The sequence below is a fragment of the Eufriesea mexicana genome, unplaced genomic scaffold (genome assembly GCF_001483705.2).
Source record: "Eufriesea mexicana isolate 0111107269 unplaced genomic scaffold, ASM148370v2 scaffold1837, whole genome shotgun sequence".
NCBI classification, from domain to species: Eukaryota; Metazoa; Arthropoda; class Insecta; order Hymenoptera; family Apidae; genus Eufriesea; species Eufriesea mexicana.
In genome coordinates this window covers 1,004,434-1,027,104 of record NW_016909955.1, presented here as the reverse complement: position 1 = coordinate 1,027,104, position 22,671 = coordinate 1,004,434, and the positions used below count along the sequence as shown (strand labels likewise).

At 52.6% G+C, this 22,671-nt stretch overlaps 1 protein-coding gene across 3 annotated transcripts in view; it reads left to right on the top strand.

Moving 5' to 3' along the window:
- Positions 1–22,671, top strand: part of LOC108549321 (colorectal mutant cancer protein) — a 42,732-nt gene that overhangs the window by 2,876 nt on the left and 17,185 nt on the right. For all 3 annotated transcript variants that reach the window (XM_017902652.1, XM_017902653.1, XM_017902654.1), the window contains exons 2-3: positions 10,585–10,814; positions 11,006–11,142. In XM_017902652.1, coding sequence (XP_017758141.1) covers positions 10,585–10,814; positions 11,006–11,142 — 367 coding nt within the window. The remainder of the gene's footprint in view (positions 1–10,584; positions 10,815–11,005; positions 11,143–22,671) is intronic.

The window sequence follows — 22,671 nt, the reverse complement described above, 5'->3', positions numbered from 1 at the left end:
GATATATCGTAGAAATAGGCAATAGGAATACGAATTCCCTGAGACTCGGTCCTCTCGTTTTCTGCCTCCTCCACTTACCTTCTCCGTCTTTTTTCCTTTTTTCCCTTTCGGTGAATTAGTTTCACGGATCGATAGCTCGCGAGATTATTCTGTGCGTCGAGCTGCAGAAAATTCCACGCCGCGAGATTGCAAGTGAAAATGAGCGGACGTCGGGGAGGTAGAATCAATATCCTCGACGACTTTCGATTCTTCGTGGCACCGTGGTAGAACACGCATAATCTACGAATAGGTTCTATGCGCGGCGCTCTATCGCCGCGGGATTGTAAGGAAAAATACGAGAAAAATGTAAACGGACAAAGGAAAAACGTAAATAAACGAGTAGGATGAATGAAAAGTGGATCGAGAACGGGATCGTAGGAAACGCGATACTCGAATACCGATCGACTAGATCGTAAAGGACGCGAGAGTCCGAAATTTCTGGCATTTTCGATGATATCGATGATATTCGCGAGAAAGGTGGACCGAAGCTACACCTGCAGGCAGCAACGCTTGATCGAGATTCTTACGCCTGGCTGAGCAGAGGAAGGAAAGCTCGGGGTGGGCAGGAGTGTAGTCGATTTATCGAATCGTCAAAGGTTTTTCCCTAAATTTTCACGAGTCTCTCGAGTGCGCTTTGCGGCTCAATTTTCTCCAGTTCTCACTCATCCCGCGCAAGCACACGTGACTTAATTAAGCCCGCGGACTCTTCAGACCGGAGGGTGCTCGAGATTAAATTCGTTTCTATGGCAGAACACGCTAAACATTCTTTTCTTCAGGAGCATACCTTGCACCGTCCAAAGGATGTTTCTCTAATGCGCCGCTGCAGTGCTAAACTCTACTTAAAGAGGAGAAAAGTTGAAGAGGGAGGCGACTGCCACCATTAGTCGAAGTTCAGGAGAGCAATATTTCCTTTCCTTTTCGAGCTTCATTATTGTCCGTTCTCCACAGCCTCGTTAACCCTAGCCTGGCGAGATTCGTGTGTCCCGGGCACCCGGTGCTACGTCTCGTTGCTTTCGTAAGCTTCCGTATCTCCGAGCACCGGACTCCCCTTTCGAAACTCCTGCACTACTTGGTGTGCATCCAGCCGGATGCAAGCTCGTGAGATTGCGAACGAAACCGAACGCTCAAGTGCATACTTGCGCGACTTCCCTGTGCGTCTTGCCCCATCTCTCTTTCACCTTGCACTTCCTCTTCTAACCCTTTCTCTTACCCTTTATCCTCGCGCCACTCTCCTTTCCTTTTACTCCTTTTACTCCTCCCACCACGCATTTTCCACTTCTCCCGCTCTTCATTTTCCTCTTTTCTTTTTACGTCTGTCTTCTATATTAACTCGTCTCTCGTTTTCCTGTCCCGTAACTTTCCTCCGTTTTCGCTACGCTTTCCTCCCCCTTTGTTCCTCGATACGCCTATCCTTCCTCCGACATAATTGTCTTTTACAGTTGTCATTACTTTATGTTCTTAGGGGTCGTCCTCTCGGGCCAATAAATCCACCCTTTCACCCCTTGCCTTTATTTTTGCTTCGCCCTTACCTCGCGATCGTCTCCTCTCGTCCACCCTCTTCCACCCTCGCAGCTCAAACCTCCACCCCACCTTCAACCTTCACCCCTTTCTACCTTACACGTTCCCCTTGGACTGGTCTGGTAGGAGAGCAGTTCCGTGTAAATACCCTTGTTCGCGTTGCACACGTAGCCGGGGCCAAGATCAAACGATCCGTGGCGAATCGGCTGAAAAGAAGAGGAGGCTCGTCTGGCCGGAGAAGGGTAAAGCTCGTTACCAAAAAACGGAGTCTACTCGGAGTCTGCTCGGAGTCTGCGAGCCAAAGAGCCTAACGCGTGACTATGTAACGGGAGACGGTGTAGAACAGGCAAATGGAGGGATTTTCGCGTGACTAGACAGTTTATCGTCTCCATTGTTTACCGGGGATTTTAAATCTAATAAGCACCGCGTCACGCCTGAAATCGTTTATGTGCTAATCAGTCAGGAAGCGCGAAACGAAGCCTTCTTCTCGTCTCCGAGCCACTCGACCGGTGTTCAGGTTTGTTCCCCCCAACGTTCCTGCACCGTTGCACACCGGTACCCAAACTTATCACGTTGGAACGCTTTCGCGGAAGTTGAGGCATCGCGCGGGGTCTTATTGACTCGAGACCCGCGTGTTCACTGTCAAAGGAGTAATTACTCCGGCATCGAACCCTCGCGGTTCTCCCTGTTGCTCCGATATCGAGCACCGCGGTGCATCCCCATCGAAGTTTCCAAATTCTGCAGCGTTAGTTGCCCGGTTCGAGACATTCCAATTTCTCAAAGTAGTTCGAACTTTACGCTTGTCGATCATCGGAAGGTGCGTGGATATTTATTAGGGGGCTCGGTGTCTGAGCTTTATCGAGAAGTCGAGCGATGCAACCGAGTTTCGCGGAAGTTGCCAAGCGAGAATCTATCGATCGCGTTGGTCTACGTAGCCTGCTCCGATGCAAAACTTTCGATAATTTTCCGTTCTCCTACGCTCGTAAACCACGGCAGAGGGTGTATACCACTCCCTTCAAAGAGTTTCGAACAGTGTCGGATAAAATGTTTATGGGTCGCGGATGGCAAACGCTGCCCCAGGATGGTCGAAACGTCTGGGGTACCCCGGGGTTACGCGAAGGGTGATCGCGTTTTATGGCAAGTGACTCACACAGCTTCGACCCCTCTCTTCGTTTCGCTGTTACGATTATTTTAGCCCTGTTCCGCGTATTCGACTGGGTTCTTCGAAAAGTTACTCCTCGAGAGGACCGAACGTGACGATAGGGTCCGCGTTGCACGTTCCCGGCGAGGAAAATAAAGGAAGACTCGCAGCAACAATGTAATCGCGAGGTGGCTAGTTAGCGAAAGGGTCCGACTGGAATTTCTACCCAGGCAGAAAGCATCGTTCGACGCCGCTTTTAAGGGGATAATTAAGCATCAGATGGTATCGCCGTGGATGATTTACGAAGTCGAAGATCAATAGTAGATATTCCTCTTCACAGGCAACTCCTTCCGCTTTCTAGCGTTTCATGCCACACTCGTAAACGTCTAGCGCGAACGACGAGCAAAAATGGCTGGCCCTTTCGTTACTATAATTTAAAGATCCTCTCGACCCTTGACACTCGATTAACCACGCACTGCGCGCTGGTGAATGCTTGCGGTCGGCTCGGCCTATCCGTCCGTTCTTCACCTGCAGGGATATTCTTGACCTGCCCGAACCCCTGCACGCAACCTGCCATGTAAAATGCACGGAGAAATCCGTTGCATAGGAATTCCATGGATACCGATACGCAAGGAAAAAGTGGATCATCGACAAACGCCACGGAAACGTTCGTTTTCCTCGACCACGATTGCCAAACACGAAATTTTTCGCAGCGGGACGGCCGGTGGTATATTAAAAAATTTGATCTTCGTATAATTAGATTTAACGGCCTGCAGAAGGGTTGGAATCGGACGCGATATTCGCTGGAATTTTTCATACGCCGGCGCGGTCTGGGGAAGAGCATCGAAACGCTCGAAAATTCCCTTTTTAATTGGCCATCCGATAATTATCGAATTCCCGCACGGCCGGCCACCACCGTTTTGCTTAATTACGTGTCGCACTCGCGCGCTTCACTCCACGGACTCCATTTTTGCCCCGTCGATCCTCGTAATTTCGTTAGGCCGGCACCGGCTTCGATTCCCTCGCGATAAATCCCGAAATCCCGTGCCCGCTCGCTTATCGTTATTTACGCTCCTCTCGCGGCGTACAGGCCTGACCCACGCGCGCCGCGAACCCGCTCGCCGGTCCTCGCTTTCCTCTCGTGAAACGCGAATCCGTGGCTGGAGAATGGGCAGAAGGATTGCCTGTTCCGTCGCGAACGAGCGGCGAAAAAATGAAGCGAAAATTGCTCGGCCCGTCCGCGCGCTGTTTCTCGTCCCAACGAAGTTGTTAACGATGATCGATGTTGGCCAGCGAGGAACGACTGCCGCGGAAATTGGCACGGTGGTTGATTAGGCGAGCGAGCGAGCGAGCGAGCGAGTTTCTTCGGCGCGCGGCTAGTCCGAGGGGCATAAAATTTTCAATTTCGCGCGCTATTCGCGAGGCGAGAGAATCGACGAGGCGGAAAATCCGTTGAAGGTGTGCTCGAGTTAAATTTCACCGCGATAGGCGTCGATGGGAACTCTTTTGATCGCGTTGTAAAGTATTCATCGCGGAGTTAAAAGTCGATCGAGCGGGCGTCGACGATCTGCGTGGAGTCGTTACAGCGTAGAGTCGAGTATCGGGGCGTTTCACGCCGTTAACGATCGAAAACGTACGCAACATTGGCTGACGAGCCAACAATTAACCCCGGCCCGAGTGATCCGCACCGCGTCTGAAGCTCTTCATCGAACGCGACCACTTTCTCTTTCTATCCGTCTATCTCCCGATTCCGCGTTGATTACGCGGAAATCGAAACCCCTGGAAAAGTTGGCGGACAAAAGGATGGGTCGAAACGAGGAGGAGATAACGCGGTGGATGAGGGATGACAAAGGACAGACAGACGAGTTGCGCTGGCTGCGTTGGGGTGCTCGAAACGCGGTGTTCTCGCAGTGAAAACACGGCATTAGGTAATGTTTCGTTTCTCCTTGTTCCTCCCTTTCACGCGGCGGAAGCTCCGCCACCTCTCGCCCACCGTTTCCCTCTGCCTTGGGCCTTTTTTGTTTTTAATGGTGGACCTATTCCGGCGTATCCAGCGGGAACAGCCAGGCATCTGAAAAGAGAGGATTGCCTGAAGGAGACGCCAGCCCTTTTATGCACGGCGTGCCCGCTTCAAGGGCGTGTACGAACGAAATAGAGCGGAACGCGCTTAACATGAAATACCCGTGTCGCTTTTCATCGGTAGGAGCAACCCTTTCCTCGTTATTTGTTCAGTTTTTCGGCGTTTCCGCGCCTCCGACTCGCCCCTTTCCTCATCCCAGTCGCGCAACCTCGACCTCGCTGCGGCCTCCGCGAGCCGAGAGGTCAAGGGAGGCCGGTCATTGAAAATCGACTCCATTCGCCCAACTTTATACGGAATATGGATGAGCCTCTGTCTCGCTTCTGATCCAGCTGATTGAATGCTCCGTACATCGGGAGCCGAACCTTAGACCAGGAGAGTCCTCCCCTTTCTACCCTCCGATTCTTTTACTATTTTCAAATACACCCGGTTCCTCGCCTTGCGAACGAGACTTTTATTATTTTAGTACGATTCGATCATCGTTACCAGTCAGCTTCGACCTATTTCTATATTCGATATTTACGAGATCACGACGTCGCGCGAGCTGCGCGAAGCGCTTAGTCGTTAAAGAGATCATTCTCAACCCCCTTTCACGGGAGAATGATTCTCCTGCGAGGACTCGGCATCGGTTTCGCGCGGTTCAACAATGAGGCGACACTTATTGGGTCGGTAGCTGCATTGTGCGTTGCTTTTGTACGCCCCAACCCACGATCGCATTCACCGACGGAGGAGAGCTTTCCGATACGAAGGGGTCTCGCGAAACTGCGAGCTTGTAACGAGTCGCGCATAGCGCCGGTGAACGGTGTAACGTCAGCCGAGACGTCCACTTTTGCCCGGCGAGAAGGGGTGCGTTGTTCATCGCGAGTGCGTCGCATTATGGAAATCATTTCACCCGTGGAAACGCTCTGGAAAGGCAAAACATTCTCCCGTTCGCGGCTCTTCAATCCCTTTTTACGCTCAGCCTACACGTTGGTTACCCCGTCGCCTCTCTTCGTTCTTCCCTTTTTTCCGTTCCACGTTTTCCCGTTCTGCTTGATGAAATAAGGAAATCCACGTCGTCAGTCTATTTCGAGAGATTCAATTTTGCTACCTCTCTGCTCTCTTTTTCTTCTGTCGGTTCCTGTCTGATTAACAGACTTCTGATGGCCGTTGGATCTGAAAAATAAAAATACCGATTCGACGGACATAGGTCGGTAACAGGGTCGACGAGTTGTTAACGAGATCACACGTGCTCTGGGACGAAGCTGGAAATTGGATTTTCGTCCAATCACGTCGCGCACCGTGTCTGGAGACTCGTTTTCCTTTGGTCATTCCCTGAACTTCATAACCGACCAAACTACCCCGTCGATTTTTGCTTACGGAAACTTTTCCCTGCAGGCCCGGTCCCGGAATGACCCTAACCCCGAATGACTCGAGAATCGATGACTCCGAGTAATTTGAATCGATGTTTATCAACCACGCGTGAGGTACGCGGTACCTGTCTTCGCGGATAGGTTGCGCGCACCGAGTCACGTGTGTAGTAACTCTGTAACTTCATCTCTCGTTTGAAGCATTCTCAGATTTCTACATATGCGCGCCTTCTCTTATCTTGCTTCCACTCGTTTCGTCTTTGCCTTTGCACTCTTCGACGCGTTTTAGGAGATTAAGTGCTACGGATCATTGCTGGAAGTCGCTCTGTAATCTCCCTAATATCTCCATCCTCGAAGATTATCCTCCAGGGCTAACTCTCTCGAGTGGGCACTGTGCATGGAAGCAGTTGAAACTAGAAGGAACTTCCCCAGAAGCGTCCACACAGGCCAGCACTGTGGTCAGGTGGTCTGTAGGAAGCATTTTGCAGAAAGTGACCACCGGTGACCACGGACCGACCACCGGGTGGACCTCGTTCGCGTCAGACACTCGACCGTGGCACAGTTGGTCGCGTAAGGCCAGTTTCGAGAACTCTGGCTCTCGTAAAACACCTTTAAGTATTAAACCTGCGCGAAAAGTGTCCTAGTTGGTCAGCCATCTTTTGCATATAAACCTCGATGAGCGGTACTTAACCGGTTGACGAGTGCTCCGAAGTACCTACGTACTCGAATGGACCATCCTTTAACGAGGTATATAACTTTGATCGGTAGCATAATCCCGGTTAATTCGAAATACCGATGTGCACGCGAGATACGCGGCAACGGTTGCAGCTGGTGCACTGCTAGATGCTTCTCGCGGGTAATTGATAAATTAATATCGAGCAATCGATAAGTCAGTGGGATAAGGATCGAGAGTTGCTTGAATTTCGAAGCTTGCCAAGCGAAGACAGCGCGACGCAACCTGGACGATTTTATCAGCGAAAATCAGCTTACGAGGTAACTTTCGTTCACCGTCACGAGGCCTTGGCGTTGTGCAACGAGGCGACGTGTTTGAAAAGCGAATCCACTTTTCTCCTTCTTTATGCGTCCGATTGTTTCGCAATAACCGCGTTTCCTGATTACGAATCGGGTCACTTTCTTCGGCCGGAGGAGACACTGTGCCAGATGCACAATGGTGCGAACGGAGAATTACGCGGGTCGTTTGGATGCGTTTCCACTTTTGAACACAATGCAGCCGGTACGCTCTTCGTGCAATTTTCCACCTGCGAGCGATCCTTTTCGCGAGACCGACGCTCTCGGAGCGAACCGTAAAGTCTTCGGCTTCGTTAAGGTATCTGTCTAGGATCTCTGGATCGCCGCTAACCAGGGTCTCGCGAAACGAACCGCCGAAGACGAGACGGGAGCAGGCAGGTAAAGCGGGGTACGCGAGCGCGTTTAAAATAAAGCCGCGTGTCAGCCGTAAAACCGCACACGGGACATCGAGTGACACGCATCGCGGTGGATTAAGTCGCGTTCGTTTCACGCTCGCGAGCAATCGTGTCTCTCTTCCTCCGGCTTTTTTCCCTCCTCTTTGCCGGTGGGACCGCGTTGCAGCACGGCCCGCTTGCAGTGGCACTCGTTGCATCGCTTCGACCGGACCTTCGAACCGTGTCCGATTGCGCGTGTCATCGATCTGGATCGGCCCACGCGCCACCACGGGGATGATGGAATCGTTGAAGACCTGGGAATCTAGAACCTTGGAGAGGCTGTCCCACAGGAGGCTCAGGCGGAAGATCTCGAGGTGGTACGTACCTCGGTTTGCCCCTCGAGTTCGAGTACAGTTGCTTCTCTTTGGTCGAAGGTACGCGAGGATAACATGGGTAGCTCGTTTGACAGGGCTTTCATCGAGGAAAGGAAGTATTTATACAGAGATAGTTTAGGATCCGAGAGAAGTCCGGTGCAGCTGGCGCTGCTTCCATCAGTCGTGCTTGCAATTGCATTCACCTCGAGCCAAGATGCGAGGCTCGCAATATCGCCGATTGCTCCCCTTTCGCGATAAAACGCCGCACGAGGTTGGAGATCACCCGACCGCTTGCGAAACAAACAAGAGCACCAAAGAGGTATCGCGACTGCCGTTAGAAGCCGACGACGTCGATTATCGACTCGTTCCAAGCCACGATCCGCTAATTTCGATTAGCTCCTCTGTGCCATGAACGGCTAACATCCGAGGAACGATCGCGCGAGGTGTCTCCGGATTATCCGAGGATCGATTAATCTTTTCCGAAAGCGCGTCCTAGACGATGGGAAATTGGACATCGGGAGGAGAGAATGGAGCCGACTAATTTGGCCGACGAGGTATTCGGTGGGCGAGTTAAACGACAGTTTCGAACCACCGATCACCGGGGAACGGTGATGCTTAAAATATTCAGGGATACCGGGACGAGGTGTAAGTGGTCGGGTAAAAGGATCATAGGTTCTCCGTGATTTCAAATCACCGCGGCCGAGTCGTTCGCTTTCGCTTGGAACGATTTTACGATTGTATTCCAGTTGGAAAAGTTAAGCTGTTAAGCCAGACGTAACAGGTTCTCGCTGTTAACCCAAATCCGCTTCTGCGAAACTCAAAGAGCGAACGTCTTGAAGCGTCTTACTAGGCATAACGCGGATGCTCGTTGGCTCGGAAGATCTCGAGTGTGCTACTTGCGCGTACGCGCTCTCTCGCTTCTTTTCACGGTGTCTCCGGCTGGAGTAGCGTCGCGAGGACCTCGAGGAAATCGGTTCAATGGTTTGGAGAGGCTGTAAGGTACTGAATGGTACTCAAACGTTGGCCTGGCTCCGCGTGAATTACGTAATGCTCACGCATTGATTGCGTCCCGTTAATCACGACCGGATCTCCGCGTCGACGGTCTCTCCCTTTTTTGTTTCGTCATCCTTTTGATTGCAATTTCACTCGTCTCCGGCTCCAGCCTGCCCGCTCCGCCATGAATACGATCGAGTGTGAAACTCCTGCAGGATCTTTTTTTTTTTTTCCCTCCTTCGTTCTTTTTCCCTTGGAAACTTTTCGTTGAATGAAAGTTGATTAAAATCCTGGTACACCTACCTGCGTTGAATAGGAAAGTGCAAGGTGTAACTGTCAGGGAAATAATAACGCTGCTGCATTTTGCACAGCGATGCAATTCCTTCTCCTCGCCATCGTTGCACGATGCACGTGTTCGCGTTTCACACGTGCCTGAGCAAACATAGAGGGCACGCGGAATTAGATGAACTCGCGTTATCCGATCGGCGTCATACTTCTCTCCGCGTTTCCTACGTCCCCGTGTAGTAGCTTCTCCGAAAAATAGCGAAAAGTTTCACGGCGGGACGAGAGGAAAGTTTCCCCGAGAAAGTTCTCCTGGCCACCCCTTGTCCCTCGACCATCTCGAATTCCCTTCTTTCCGTCCGTCGCGGAATGCCCGCTATTCTTAAAGCGGATTCGACCAATGGTTGACCAGCCACCGTCGATGAAAATCGCGTTTCGCCTCTTACGAAGAACGTATTTCAACGGTAAACTCGCCCAACGTCACGCCTCGAAACGTGCTGGTGTAACGAAATTAAATTACCGCGTAACACTTGCACGTTGCGGTTCCGCGTTTAATCGTATCCGGACCACGCCTTTTCGCTCGCGTCGCGACAAAAGATGTCAGCGTTCACGGAAACAGGAAGAGAAAGAGAGAGAACGAGAGAGGGAGAGAGAGAGAGACGGAGAGAGTCCCTTTTAACGATTTTCTCCGAATGTCCGTGTCGGCTCCGTGCAGTCGGTGAATCTTTATTTAATTCCCCGCTATCGACCGGTGCCGTGTGTCCGTCTTCCGCGTGATTTCCGAGCGTTCTCGCGCGGTGACGTTTTAATCGAGCCCCACCGATACTCCATCGCGCTGTCGAGGAAAATTAAGAGGGCCCCGCCGGTGCAGGGACATCCGGGCACCGCGGACGCGACGCCGAGACGGTTTATGAGCGTGGCGATTTTAATTAAGTCGCTTAGCAGCGGGAGCGTGCCGTCTCGGCCGTTGCTGCGTCGCTGTTCGCCACGCTTCTTTTAATCCCGCGAACGTCCGGCGAGTATCGCGGTCTGCCGGCGCTATCTTCGATCTATGAATTATTCAGGGAATAAATTATTCATGGCAGGGGATCGTAGTTACGTCGCGTTTCGCCGGATATGTGATCGCCTGGAAAAACAGGTGACTCCCAGACTCCGTTCCAGCGGGTCAACCGTTGGACGTTAATGAGAGCCCGGGATGACAAACTGCACGGGCAAAAGGGGGGAGTATCGAGAGAAATTTGAATCGCGTTAGAAGGTTCGGGGATACACCGAGTGTTGCCGCTGATTTATTTTGTACATGGGAGCGTAGAGAGATATGGCAAAGGGACTCCGCGAGCGCGACGATCACATAATTCTCCGATTGTCCGGAACGGCTGGAACGAGTCTATTCTTCTGTTTTAAATTTCAGTCAGGATCTGCTGACGGTATGCAGGGAACTGAATCTGGAGAATTCGGTGGAGGAGTTAATGAGAGAATTAGGGGCGGACGAGCACGGTCGCATTTCCTATCAAGAGTTCCTGAGATGCCGCTTGGCTCTTCGGCCGGAGATCGAGGCCCTCAGGTCTGGCAAGCACAGATCTAGTCCACATCACACTCACACGCCGGAATACCTGCCGACCAGCAGCGACAACAGCCTTGGTAAGCTACTTTTTCTTCGTTTCGTGTCGGCCCTACGCCAGAACGGACCCACGAGCTTGGCTAATCGGTTCGGCGGGCTGGCTCCGGGCGAAAAGGAATTTCCCATTTGCAGATTTGATTTAGATTTTGTTCGACCACGTCGACCGCGGTAAATTTCAGCACAGATGATGCAGTATTTCGCTTGTGCTCAGGTACCGTATCTGGACGGCATGAACGCTGGGAATTCGATAGCGGAGCACGCGATCTCTCACCGGAACCCCACACTCTGCAGAAACTAGTGGAAGCTGCCGCAGGGGGGACTGGAAACATGCTAGACTTGGCAAACAAGGTGAGCCTGTGCGATTAAAACCCGCTCTTATCTACTTCGGCTTACCGAATGGAAACGTTCGAAACCATCGCGCCGAGTGCGAAGTATGGAAATTTGTTGACACTGTGGTACATTTGGAGGAAAATTATCCCGCTTGCGGTCGATGGACGCCGGTGCTTTCCGCCGTGATTGCTCAGCCGTCGAGAAGGCAGGAGGGTAGGCAGGAGGGAAGCGAGAGAAGGGAAAGAAAAGATTTCAAAGGAGCTCCAGCTTTATACGCTCGTGGCGCGGTGCGAAACTGCCAAGTGCGAATTACCCCTCGCGGACTGACAACCGAGTCCTCTCGCCGTGGAAAAAAACGCCTGCGGCTTTCGGTTCCTTCGTCTACCAGTCTGCACGTTCCTCTTGTCCCTGATCGACCAGTCGATAGGTCCTCCACCTCGATTTCGCGAACCCAGGAATACCCACGCCAGGCGCAATTAACGCGTCACTCGGACGCGATCCCCTCTGATTGTCTCCTCGTCTCTGCGGGGATAAGTTTGCCGAATATCTCGACTCGTTAAAACCGTGTTCCACTTTCGGGAGGATCGATAGCTTCGGAAGCTGTAACGCGGTCGTCGGTTCAACGCCATCGGTGATTGCCTGTTTCCTCGACGCTTTCTACCCCGAGTCGACTGCGACTTCCGCGGGTCGCTAGGGTTCTCCGTGTCTCGCGAGCGTTACTCGTGGGCTCGTGCGAATGCAGAAGAGGGTAGAGATCGCGTGGAGGAAAAAGGGAAGTAAAAGTCGGTCGAATACCGAGGCGGTGAGGAATTATCGCGGGCCGTCGCGATCGCAGGAAGGAAACGATGAACGGGAGAGAAGGAAGGCGCGGAGAATGGCACACGGCATTTACTGCCTATAAATAACCGTTATTACATAGTGCATTACCACACCGAAAAAGCGAGAAAGCAAGAGCAAACGTTTAGCCAGCTGCACTCGCGGAGGTGAGACCGCGAGACCCGAGGCAAAGCAACCTGAAGTACGTACTTTGCCGGCGAAGAAAGGGATCTCTCTTTCTCTACACGGCGAGCCGATGGAATATGGCTAAAACTCAGCCAGCGACCACGAGACTAGGTGTTCTAACGACTGGCCAGACTTTCGAACACCCTCGAAACGGAACCTGCGAGATCTCGTTCGAAAATTTCGAATCTCCGCGTTCCTGTACCGCCTGGATTCTTCGATATTTCGTCTCCGGGGAACAGCGTTGCTTAACCCTTCTGTAAAAGTACGAACGATCCAATTAGAAGCGTCGTCGCGCGATAAGCGAATGCTGAAAAGCTCGTCCGCGAATGGCGCGAGATTGCCGCAGGATCGTTGTTCTCCGAGAGGTCGCAGAGAAGCGGAAGTGCGGTCTGGCCCGCGAAAGTAGACATTCGAGCGGCTAGTTCGGATTACCTTGCCAGCTGGCCGTTATCTTCTCCCGCCAGGAATTTGCATGATTACGCGAGCAAGAGCTACTTTCAGTCGCGGATAACCGTTCGTTCGTTTTTATCGGGAAGGCGGACTTTTCACGACTTTTCGCTCGCGCGGATAGCAGGTGCCTATCGGCGATGATCTGTCCCGAACGTTAGCCGGGCCGAGGGAATTTCCATGGAAATAGAACACTGGCCGTAGAGACAGAGGTGTCGACGACGCAGGGTAAACGTAACGCCGTCGTTAATTCCATTCCCTATCTGCCGGAGATCGCACGGGACCGCGTAACAACGCGATCAAAGACCCGGCGGAAATGAATTCGCGAGCACGTCTTTCGGACGATTTCATCGCGAACGTGCTAATTCGAGTTATCCGAATCGAGGTGAGAGCGTGCACCGCGAGCACCGAGAGACTTTTTCGCGAAGCCTTTCGACCGGGGTGAATAAATTTCGTTCTTCTCGTCGTCGAGACGAATCGCGTGGATTATTTGGCAAGATACGGGCACACGGGGTTGCGGAAACTATCCGGAGAATCCGCGACGAGCGTCGAAGATAGATTTGCCAGGAGGTCGTTCAACTGGAGTTTGCCAGCGTTTATCCCGAACCTGTCGATAGCACATTTTCGGACGACGCGTATAAACATTCCGAGGATATCGATTTTACGTAAATCGAAGGCAGCGGCGTTGATGGTTGCCGGTAATGGAGTATCGCCGTGTCGTCTCGGTGTTAAAAGCGTGAAAATCGTGATTCGCTGATCTCCCTTTCCTCGATCCCTCGAAGGATGATGGCTGCTCGTCGCGGATCTCATTCGCCAGGCAATATTCCGGGCCCAGTCGTCAGACAGACCTAGCCCACAGGCAGCGAGTCGAAACTTGCGGTAAACTACGAAATGCACTTTACCGTTGTGGCGCTAACAAACGACTTGGAAGTCCGCAGTTTCCGGCGAGCTTTAACTCCCGACTAAATCTCCGACTCCTCTTTTCCTTCTGGCGTATTCTACGCGCGACGTGCACGAAAGTTCGCACACCAGTAGGAAGCCACGGATGCGGAATCGATGCCGAGAACTTCGCCAAACCTTATCCACGAGGACACTTTGTCGCGGCCGACAGCGCGTGACGGGAACCTTCCGGTTCATCCTCGGGGATTTTCTTTGATGTATCGGAAACCCACTTGGTTGACCCACTTCCGGCGACGTTTCAGCGACTTTCCGAGCGGTTCCTCTTCAACCGTGTGCATTCTCGCCGCTCTTTCTTCTATCTCGCGCTCCCCGGAATTTCCGTGGCAGAATGTTCCACGGCGAAATTTCATCGGCAACGGGGTTAGGTCGGCGTATGAAGGTAACGTACGGTAGCTGGATCTCTGGAGGAAGGAACTCCGCGAGGTTTTTCGTGTTCTCGTCCGGCGTGGCTGCCGGTGCAGTTACAGTATGCCAACTATGCGCCCCGTGTGATCGCAGATAAACCGAACACGGCTTATTACAGATACGACAGATTGAATTAAGCAGCACGATTATGGTATGCTTTGTATCCGTTATCGCTGGGCCACGAAACACGGAACGGGGCAAGGATTTGACCAGGAACAATAGCTTATCGAATGTGTAATCTTATATCGTACCGGTATCGTCCCGGCAGGGCTGATAGCTTTCGCGAAACGCCATTGGGGTCATTGATCGATAACTCTTGCCACAGGAAAGTGTCCCTCGTTGTCTCGCCGTAGGCAGAAAATCTCCACGTTGCCCTCGTCTCTTATTGCGGACGATTGTTTCGTTGGTCGATTCCGCGCGGTCGGCTTCCCTATCTTCTCGCCGATCTTCTCACCGGTCGTCGTCCAAACTCTGCAAACGTAATTCACCTTTCTCGCGTCGATTGCAAGCTCCCGAACTACGAAACGGCCTTTCGCTTCGGGATATTCCGCTCCGGGCAATTCTTCCAATCCCACGTTTCGGTTTTCCACGTGACGCGCAAATCAATTTGCAACTTTTACGTGACCTAAACGGTATCGACCAGCTAACCGGAGCCGGCACGTAGAACAACGCGTTCCCTTGTCCGCGACGTAGGTCGCCGGCTACGCAGTAGTGCCATCGCCGATAAAAATCCGGCAGATTTCATCGAGCAGAGATAGCCGATATCGCGCACGAGCTTTCCCTCCGGCTCATGGGAGGAGCAACGCGGAGCTTTGGGTGGCCGATGTTTTTCCACGACAGAAAGATCGTTACTTTCCATCGCGTCGGGCAGGCCGGTTCTCTTTCCCGGATATTTACTTCCGGCCTACCTTCTGTCTCGAGAATTTCATCCCAGCCGGCGAGCCAGTGCGCGTTAAAGCCTCGAGACGAATTCTTCGGGACGGCATCGCGACGCAATAAAGCCTTGCAGGCATCTTGCCACGCAGACGACGATATATCGACGCACGCGCCAAACTACCCCGGACGTCCTCGCAATTAACGACAATCTTATTTCTTTATTAACGCCTCGTATACCCCCTTTATTGCCGACCCGCTTTTACAAGCGCGTCTCGGCACACGTGCTCTCCGTGTCTCGTAACTTTGCTCTTTTCCAAGGTCCTTCGTGCCCCTCGAATCCACGAGAACTTGGGATTCTACGCTTCCTTCTTTCGACTTCGAGGTAGGGTAATTCGAATCGAGCGTCGAGCTAATCGTCGGACGAGGGAAATTATAATTTTTCGGCTCGAGTAACGCGAAGACGGGATCGCGTTGATCGAGAAATTAGCAAAGTTAATTAAGCAACACTCGGTCTTGTCGCCTAATTGCGGCAACTACGCTGGCCCAGACGGCCGCTCCCTTTTTTCTCCAATTTCGTCCGTTCCCCGGCGCTTCCGTAAGCCTGTGCAAAACCTTCGGGCTCGATTTGCATATCTTTAGCGAGTTTTCCGTCGCAGAAATTCGAATGGACTGTGCTCGCTGCGCCTGTTCCGATTCGGCCGATTGGAAGAGCGAAACGGTGGTCTCGGCAATCAGCGAGAACGATTGGTCGGAGGATGGAAGGACGAACCGTTAGCCGGATCGTTTAGCAGGCTTGCTAAGCGAACAAATATCGCGAACTGGCAAACAGGCGTGGCACGCGCCATTAAAGGACTGTTCGCGGTGAACAAATACGCGCGATAATGCACGCGGTGGATGGATAAATTTCTTGGGAAAGGCAAACGAGTTTAGTGTTCCATCGGAAGGAGCAGCGAGGGTCGTTTATCACGCGGATCACGACGTCTCTCGCAATTAGAGAATCCGACGAAATTCCAGCGATCTCTTCTCTGTTCGGCAGTCGCCGCAATCGCGACGCGTTCCTCCGTAATTATGTCAGATACGAGTTCCACGTCGTTTGCCTTTAAACGGCGATCACTCGCTGCGACGAGCACTCTTAATGGAATCGTTTCGACGCAATCGCGTGCCTGTTTCCGTTAATCGAACAGAGTCATTAGTCGACAGGCACGCCGGTGATTTTCACGCTTCCTGGCAATAAATAATCGGTTGCCAATGGCGCGGGGAACGGCGCAATAAACGATGGCGGGCTCGCTATCGATAAGAAGGTCCGCAAAGGTCTGCGAGTCGTCGTAAATTGTCCCGCCCATGAATCGTAAAGTCGCATAAAGCGTATAAATCACGCGGCGCTCGCATTATAAAGCGTCGCGAATACGCCAGTCCCCCGATCCATTGATGGCGTTACGATGTTTCGTGCAATTAAAACTGCTGCCCATGTTGACGACGGGGCGCGTCCGTTTCGATACGCCGGGAATTGACTTCGCCACCCGGAATGGCGATAAGACGAATGGAAAGGTACTCTCTCACGTGGGTCGTAATAACCCACGCGGCGACTTTGTCTCGCACGCTGGCTCAAAGATATTCCGATGGAGCCTTTGCCCCGACCACTTGGCAGCGTACCGCTCAAATCTTGACCCACGCGGTCTCGCTAGACTGGAAGAAATTATGCGTAAAGCCCATTTTCTTCGGCATAGCCGAGTCCGTAGAAGGAGAAAGGTTGGGTCGATACGTAAACTCCGATTCGCCGGGGAATCGATTTCGAAAGAGCAGACAGAGGCCTGCTTAGCCCGAGCCTCCGAGCTTCTCTCCTATACTCCTATACTCGTATATACTCGTGCTCGCTACGCCCGTGTGCCGCGCGCGCGTGTACAGGTAATCGGAACGAGACCTCTATTTCTTCCGTTCGTCCAGTTCGGAAGGAAACCTCTCGCGCTAACCTTGCTATCGTATCTCGACCAACGTTTCATCGATTATCCTCGATCGATGCGGCGCCTATAAACCACGCGACGAGATAAGACGCGATAAGAAAGCTCGGACCCCTCTCACCCACGACGTAGAGCGAGCGCTCTGTCACGCTTGCGGACACCTAGCACTAGGGGTGAGACAGATGGTGGCGACCGATATCCGGTTTTTTCGCGCGCTCCGCTTCAATTCCGCGCGACGCAGGGTAGCACTGGCCACACGAGCGTATTACTTTTATCAGCTGCAATAACCGCGGCGTGGAGTATATCGGGCTGTAACGCGACAAGTGGAGCAAGAGAGACGCCCGGAATCGGAGCTTTCGGTGCAACGAGCCATAAGATCGGCGATGCTCGGCGCCGCTCGGACGCCCTCGGCTGCCGCTTGGTGAAATGCGTCAAGGGTGTGGGAGAATCGGTGGCTCAGTCCGTCACCGTGCGTTTCGCCTAGCGTAGCGGTCGCTCGCCGCTCCGTGCAACCGATCTCGCGTGCACTACCGATCCACACCGCTCGATCGCGCGTATCTTCGCGGTTCGCGGACCATGTCCTTCGATCTCGTGTGATACTGGTGCAGTGGCTTCTTTGCTCCTTGGCTTCCTCTCGCTGGTGCATTGGAGAACGTAACAAAAGGAGAGGGAGTAGCGATCGGTAGGGTAGTAGGCAACGATGACGCGCGATCGCTCGTGGAATAGCGCGCAGGAGATATTTCATCGAAATATTTTAATTCCCTTCGATTCTCGAATATTCGATTAATTTTATTAGAATAGGAGGGTGAAGATCTTTTCTGGGTGCGACAGTCGGCAATTTTCCTCGTCGATCGGTGACGATCGCAAGTGCGATCCGTGAGATTGGCGCAGGCTAGGTGTTCGTTTATGTGGGGCGCTGAGAAGACGGCCGACCTCGTGAGGACAATCGATGCAAAAGCAATTACGCCGGTAACGTGAATTGCACTGCGGTATACTCTGCGTTATCTTCCATGCACCGTATATTCCGTCTCGGGGTTGTTCTCTCCCCTTCGTCCCCATTCCTTTTCCTCGTCCTTGCACCTATACCTATTTATGAGAAATTCTTCCTCCGATATAGCGCGTAATAGGAAAGGATTTTCACCGATTGCCACTTATCGAGGCGGAGCAGTCTTTCGAGCAGATTCGTTGCATTTTTTCGCAGCTCGATTTATCGATGGCGTTGATTTCGCGGTGACTCGAACTCGGCGTAGTTGGACGTTATCGGGCCCAACAACGAGCGATCCGGTGCTCGATATCGTCGGATTCGCTGTATCGCTGTATCGTCGTAGGCTATTTGCGCGATCGCGTCAGCCAGCGTGAAAAATGGGTTGGATGGTTACGCGTTGGTCGCTCCGTTAGTTCTACTCGGTAAATTTTAATTACTCGCGAACAACCACTATGGAAATTGAAAATAACAACGTCACGTAGGGCACTCGGGTTTATCGTAACGAGCCATTCGTCTTCTCTGCATCGACGGAGCGTCGAAACCAATTTCCCTCGCGAGTTTCCGAAACAGAACGCGTAGACACGCAGCTGACGAAGAGCGAACGTCGCCTTTCGGGTTTCCTGGGCCCTTCGAAGGAATATTTGCGACCGGGTTGATATTCGCGATCCCTTTTTTACCCTGCCCCACGCCACGTAGATTCGTCACACTCCGAGTTCATCGATTTAATTAGACGATACGACGACGGGCCCGTTAACGGTGCACCGACTAATGAAAACCAGGTCATTATTCACTGATCGCCGGTTCACTTTAACGGCCGACAATTTACATTAGCTAATGGGTCGATTTACGACCGATCCCGTGACGTATCGATGCGCGCGGACACAAAATCGACACGAATCGCGTAAATTTCGAGGACGCGCGGTGGTTGATATCGATTGGCCGGGAGAACGAACGTGGGTCGAGACGGTAAATCATACGCTAACGAGATACACGAACGACGAAAAAGCTGTTTCCTCGTGCGATCCAGCAAAGGGTAACTAACCCCCTACCCCTGTCGCCGGGATTACTCGATCCATCGGTCGAGTCCGTATTTCGAAATAACGACGTTTCCGGATTCCAGGCCCGCGACCCGATCGTCCGCAAACTCCGCGACGAGTTCCCTGCGATCCTCGAGATAAATTCGAAAATCGACGCCGTAGACTGCTTAGTTGGAGTAATATCCGAGAAAGTTTAAAGCGCCGCGTTAAAAACTTGTCTCGTCCAACTTGCACCCTCGATACACGATATAAGAAACTCGGCGGATAAAGTATAGCGGCCGAAGGATCATCGACGGGTCTTAGCTCGCGATCGTGTTCTTAGATCGGGCGCAATTTGTTAGCAAGCTCGGGAGCGTGGCCTAACGACGCGAAGAATGCCACGTACGAGTCGGAGGATCGAAAAATAACGACTCGGTGTATCCCACACGTGCGTGCCGTTCCGTTCTTCGTCCTACCTGTCTCCCGCGTTTTGCCATTCGAACTTTGCTGGCGACGTGCCAAAAACCCGTCTGCCATGGCGGACCGTACTTTGCAAAACAATACGATTCATTTAATTTCTATTAAGGCCACGTCCCGCGTTTTGTCGGCTTCGTGGCGCCGGCCATTCTCTGTCTGGCTAGAGCCATACCTATACCACTAGGCATCGCGTTGGCAGCCGAAAGCCTGAAAAATATCCTCCGACCAGCTAGCCATCGGTTCGTTAACCCTGCGCTCCTCCGTCCAATTATCGATTTCATTTACAAACGAAGATATCCCAAAGACACACGGATGACACCTCCTTCCTCTAACGAAGTGCGCGAAATGATAGTAATCCATATCGCCGTTTACGTATGCAAACCGTCTACCTGTAATCAGCCTGTCAATTACGGCCCCGAATGACTCTAATTTTCCCTTCCGTCCTCTTATTATCCCCTTTCGAACTTATCGTTCCGCGTCCCACCTCAACCGTGTACGAACACGAATGAAGTCGTAATCGCTAAACGGCCGGTCGCGTTACACGTAAAAACCTACTGGCGCCAACCTGAGGTGTCCCGTTTGATTTGCAGATCACCCAGGTTCCCCCGGCTGCGACAATGATTACTCGATGCACGCCGCTCGATGTTTACCACGCGTTGCCGGCCGATGCGTCGCGACGCATTTGCATGCAACCTAAACGAGCGATGCACTCGTTTATCTAATCGTTTGCGTGCCGATTCGCCATCGCGTCGCATAAATCGGTCAGCCATCGAGATCCACTTCTGCCTCTCTTTCTCTCTCTCTCTCTCTTTCTCTCTTATCCTCGGGATCTCGACGTTATCGGACTCCTCGTTCCTCGGTTTGCTCGTCGAGCAGACTTTCCGGAGATCGTGCGAGTAGTGGCGAGAAATTGGGTCGCAACCACGCCGATGTCGTCGAAGCATTTGGCTTCTCGTTCTGGCAACTCTTCCCCTGCCCCCGAGCCTCGTTTCTTGCACGGAACCGGGACCGTGTCCGCTCGAACTCTTTTTAGCAGTCCGTTCCATCCTCGGACGATCGTTTACCCTCCACTCGGCCACGTAGCTCGGGATCACCGATGGCTACCTGGAGGATTTCCTCGACTATTGCCGCGTTACCTAGAACGGACATCGGTATCGCCTCCTCGGATCCCTGCTTCGCGACTTAGCCAGGTTTAGCCAGGTTGGAACACGCGGACCGACTCGAGACGTTATCCCGCTGGCTCCGTTCTTTGTTTCCTTGGTCTCAATATTCATTCACGGTATTAGCGTAATCAGCGGGCTGCGCCGTTCATTCATCATTCCCGGCTGCACCTTTCAATCTTTTTACACCGTCGTCGCGTGTGCTCCTCCGGCAGAGCGTTTTCGTTTCTTTTCCCCCGTCTGGTCGCTCCCGCGCAACAGCCTCTCGTTCGCGCTTTTGTTTCTCTCCGTCTCGGCAAAGAAACGGAGACGGTGGAGAAGGAGGGAGGAGGAGGAAAAAGAAAAATCGCCCGGTGCATTCCGGGGCAACGATTTCAGGGATCGGTAACGAGTTTAACGAACTGGCTTCCATCGCGAGGCATCCCTTCCGCGTTCCTGATGTTCCAGCGACCAGCGATTCTCTGGCGTCGTGCACACGCTACCCTTACCGTCGCTTGGCTCGTCGAGAAAAACACCGACTCGTCCTGCGGAGACGACGCGTTCATCCTGCCGGGGGAATTGAGCGATCCGCTGAAACGACACCTTTTTATGTCGCTGATGAGCGAGCTTTATGCCAACTCGGGTCCCGTTCCTCCGACGATCGCGCACCGTCTTCACCTCGCTCGAACAGACCGTTGCTTACGACCCGTTGAAAAATCGTCAAACTTTCATCGCGCGGCAAAGATAAACCGAGCGAGATGAGCAGAGTTATCGACGATGCTCGCCCCGACAAGATCTTCATCTCGTGGTTATCGGTGGAATCGATAAGGGAAAAAGTCGGGGATGTCTGTATTCGATTACCGGAGCATAATTCGCGATGGTTAACCGCACGAGTAAAAAGTTGTTTGCGCGTTGGCCGTGGCGAGAGTTCGATAGCGGGAAACATTCCTCAACGACTGGCACTGGTACACAGAGCTGTAATGTCGAGTGACATTTACGTTTTAACGACATTTCGTAAATCGCTGCGTGGCGATTAACTCGTAAATTAACGGTCGGAATTGGCCGCGTTCGGCCGGTGCGAGCGCGCGCCTTGGTAATGATCGTGAACAGACGTTTAATGGTATTACAAAGCGTCAAGCGGTATGTAACGGGCGTTTATACCGACGCGGTGGAAAAACGCAGCCGTAAAAGCGGCGGTAAACCATCTGGGATAAGAGGATCGTATCGACACGGCACGAGCAACGCGTTTCTGTACTTTGGCCGAACTTTATTGCACGGGATCGTAACCTGAATTGCCCGACCGCGACAAAGTTAACAGACATCCACGCTCGGAGAAATTTCACGCTACCATGCATAGGGCCCGCCGCACCAGCGTTATCGTCGCCGCGTTTTTCCACGCGTGCGTGTCCCTGCTAGAAATAGCCCTGTTATCGCACCTGTTAAGCCGCGGATAACGTACCTACGAACTCGAATTTCCAGCCATTAATCCGGGCACCTTGGAACGAAGCGAATCGCGTACACCCATGTACGGATTTCGTTTCTGCGTTTGTTCCGTGGTTCGGAATCGTTCCGCGAACAACTCACGCCACTTTAAGCTCCCTATCTCGGTGATACGCGAAGCTTGCTCGCTCGAAAATTACTCCGCGACGCGTGAAGGTCGCGCGGTGTCACACCGGGGTCGTTCGAGATGATTTCGAGGTTATTCGAGGGCATTCGAAGGTCGTTCGAAGATGTCGGAAGGAAGGAATTTAAATTAATCCCGATACGATTGGCGTCGCGTTATACCCACGGTTCTAATTTGTCCGTAACAAGGCGGTGCAATTATTTAGATTCAAAGGTTCGCCCTAATCGGTCTCCAGAGGGTGGTGAATAAACTCGTAGTATTCGAGGTACGTGACATTTAGCCCGCAACTGTTCTGGCGAGAATTCTCGTGGATCATCGTGCAACAACCCGGGCCAATGAATTCAAATTGCGCACACGCGGCGAGCCTGCGCGTGCTAATTACTCATATAATATCCAGCCACCGCAAATCGTACGTCGCCCCCGATACTCCAACACCCTGACCTACGATCCCCTTCCCGTGAATCACACCGCAAATATACGCGTATCGCGATCGCTTCTATTTTCGCGACGCAGCTGGTGCTATCGTTTAAATTCGCGTTTCCCGCTGATCGGCTGTGTTCCTCCGACTACGTATTACGGAACGCGTACCCCGAAGCAGGCACGATTCGTTCTCGAAGCTACTCACCGGCGCGCGATGCAAAGCAGAGGGGCACCTGGT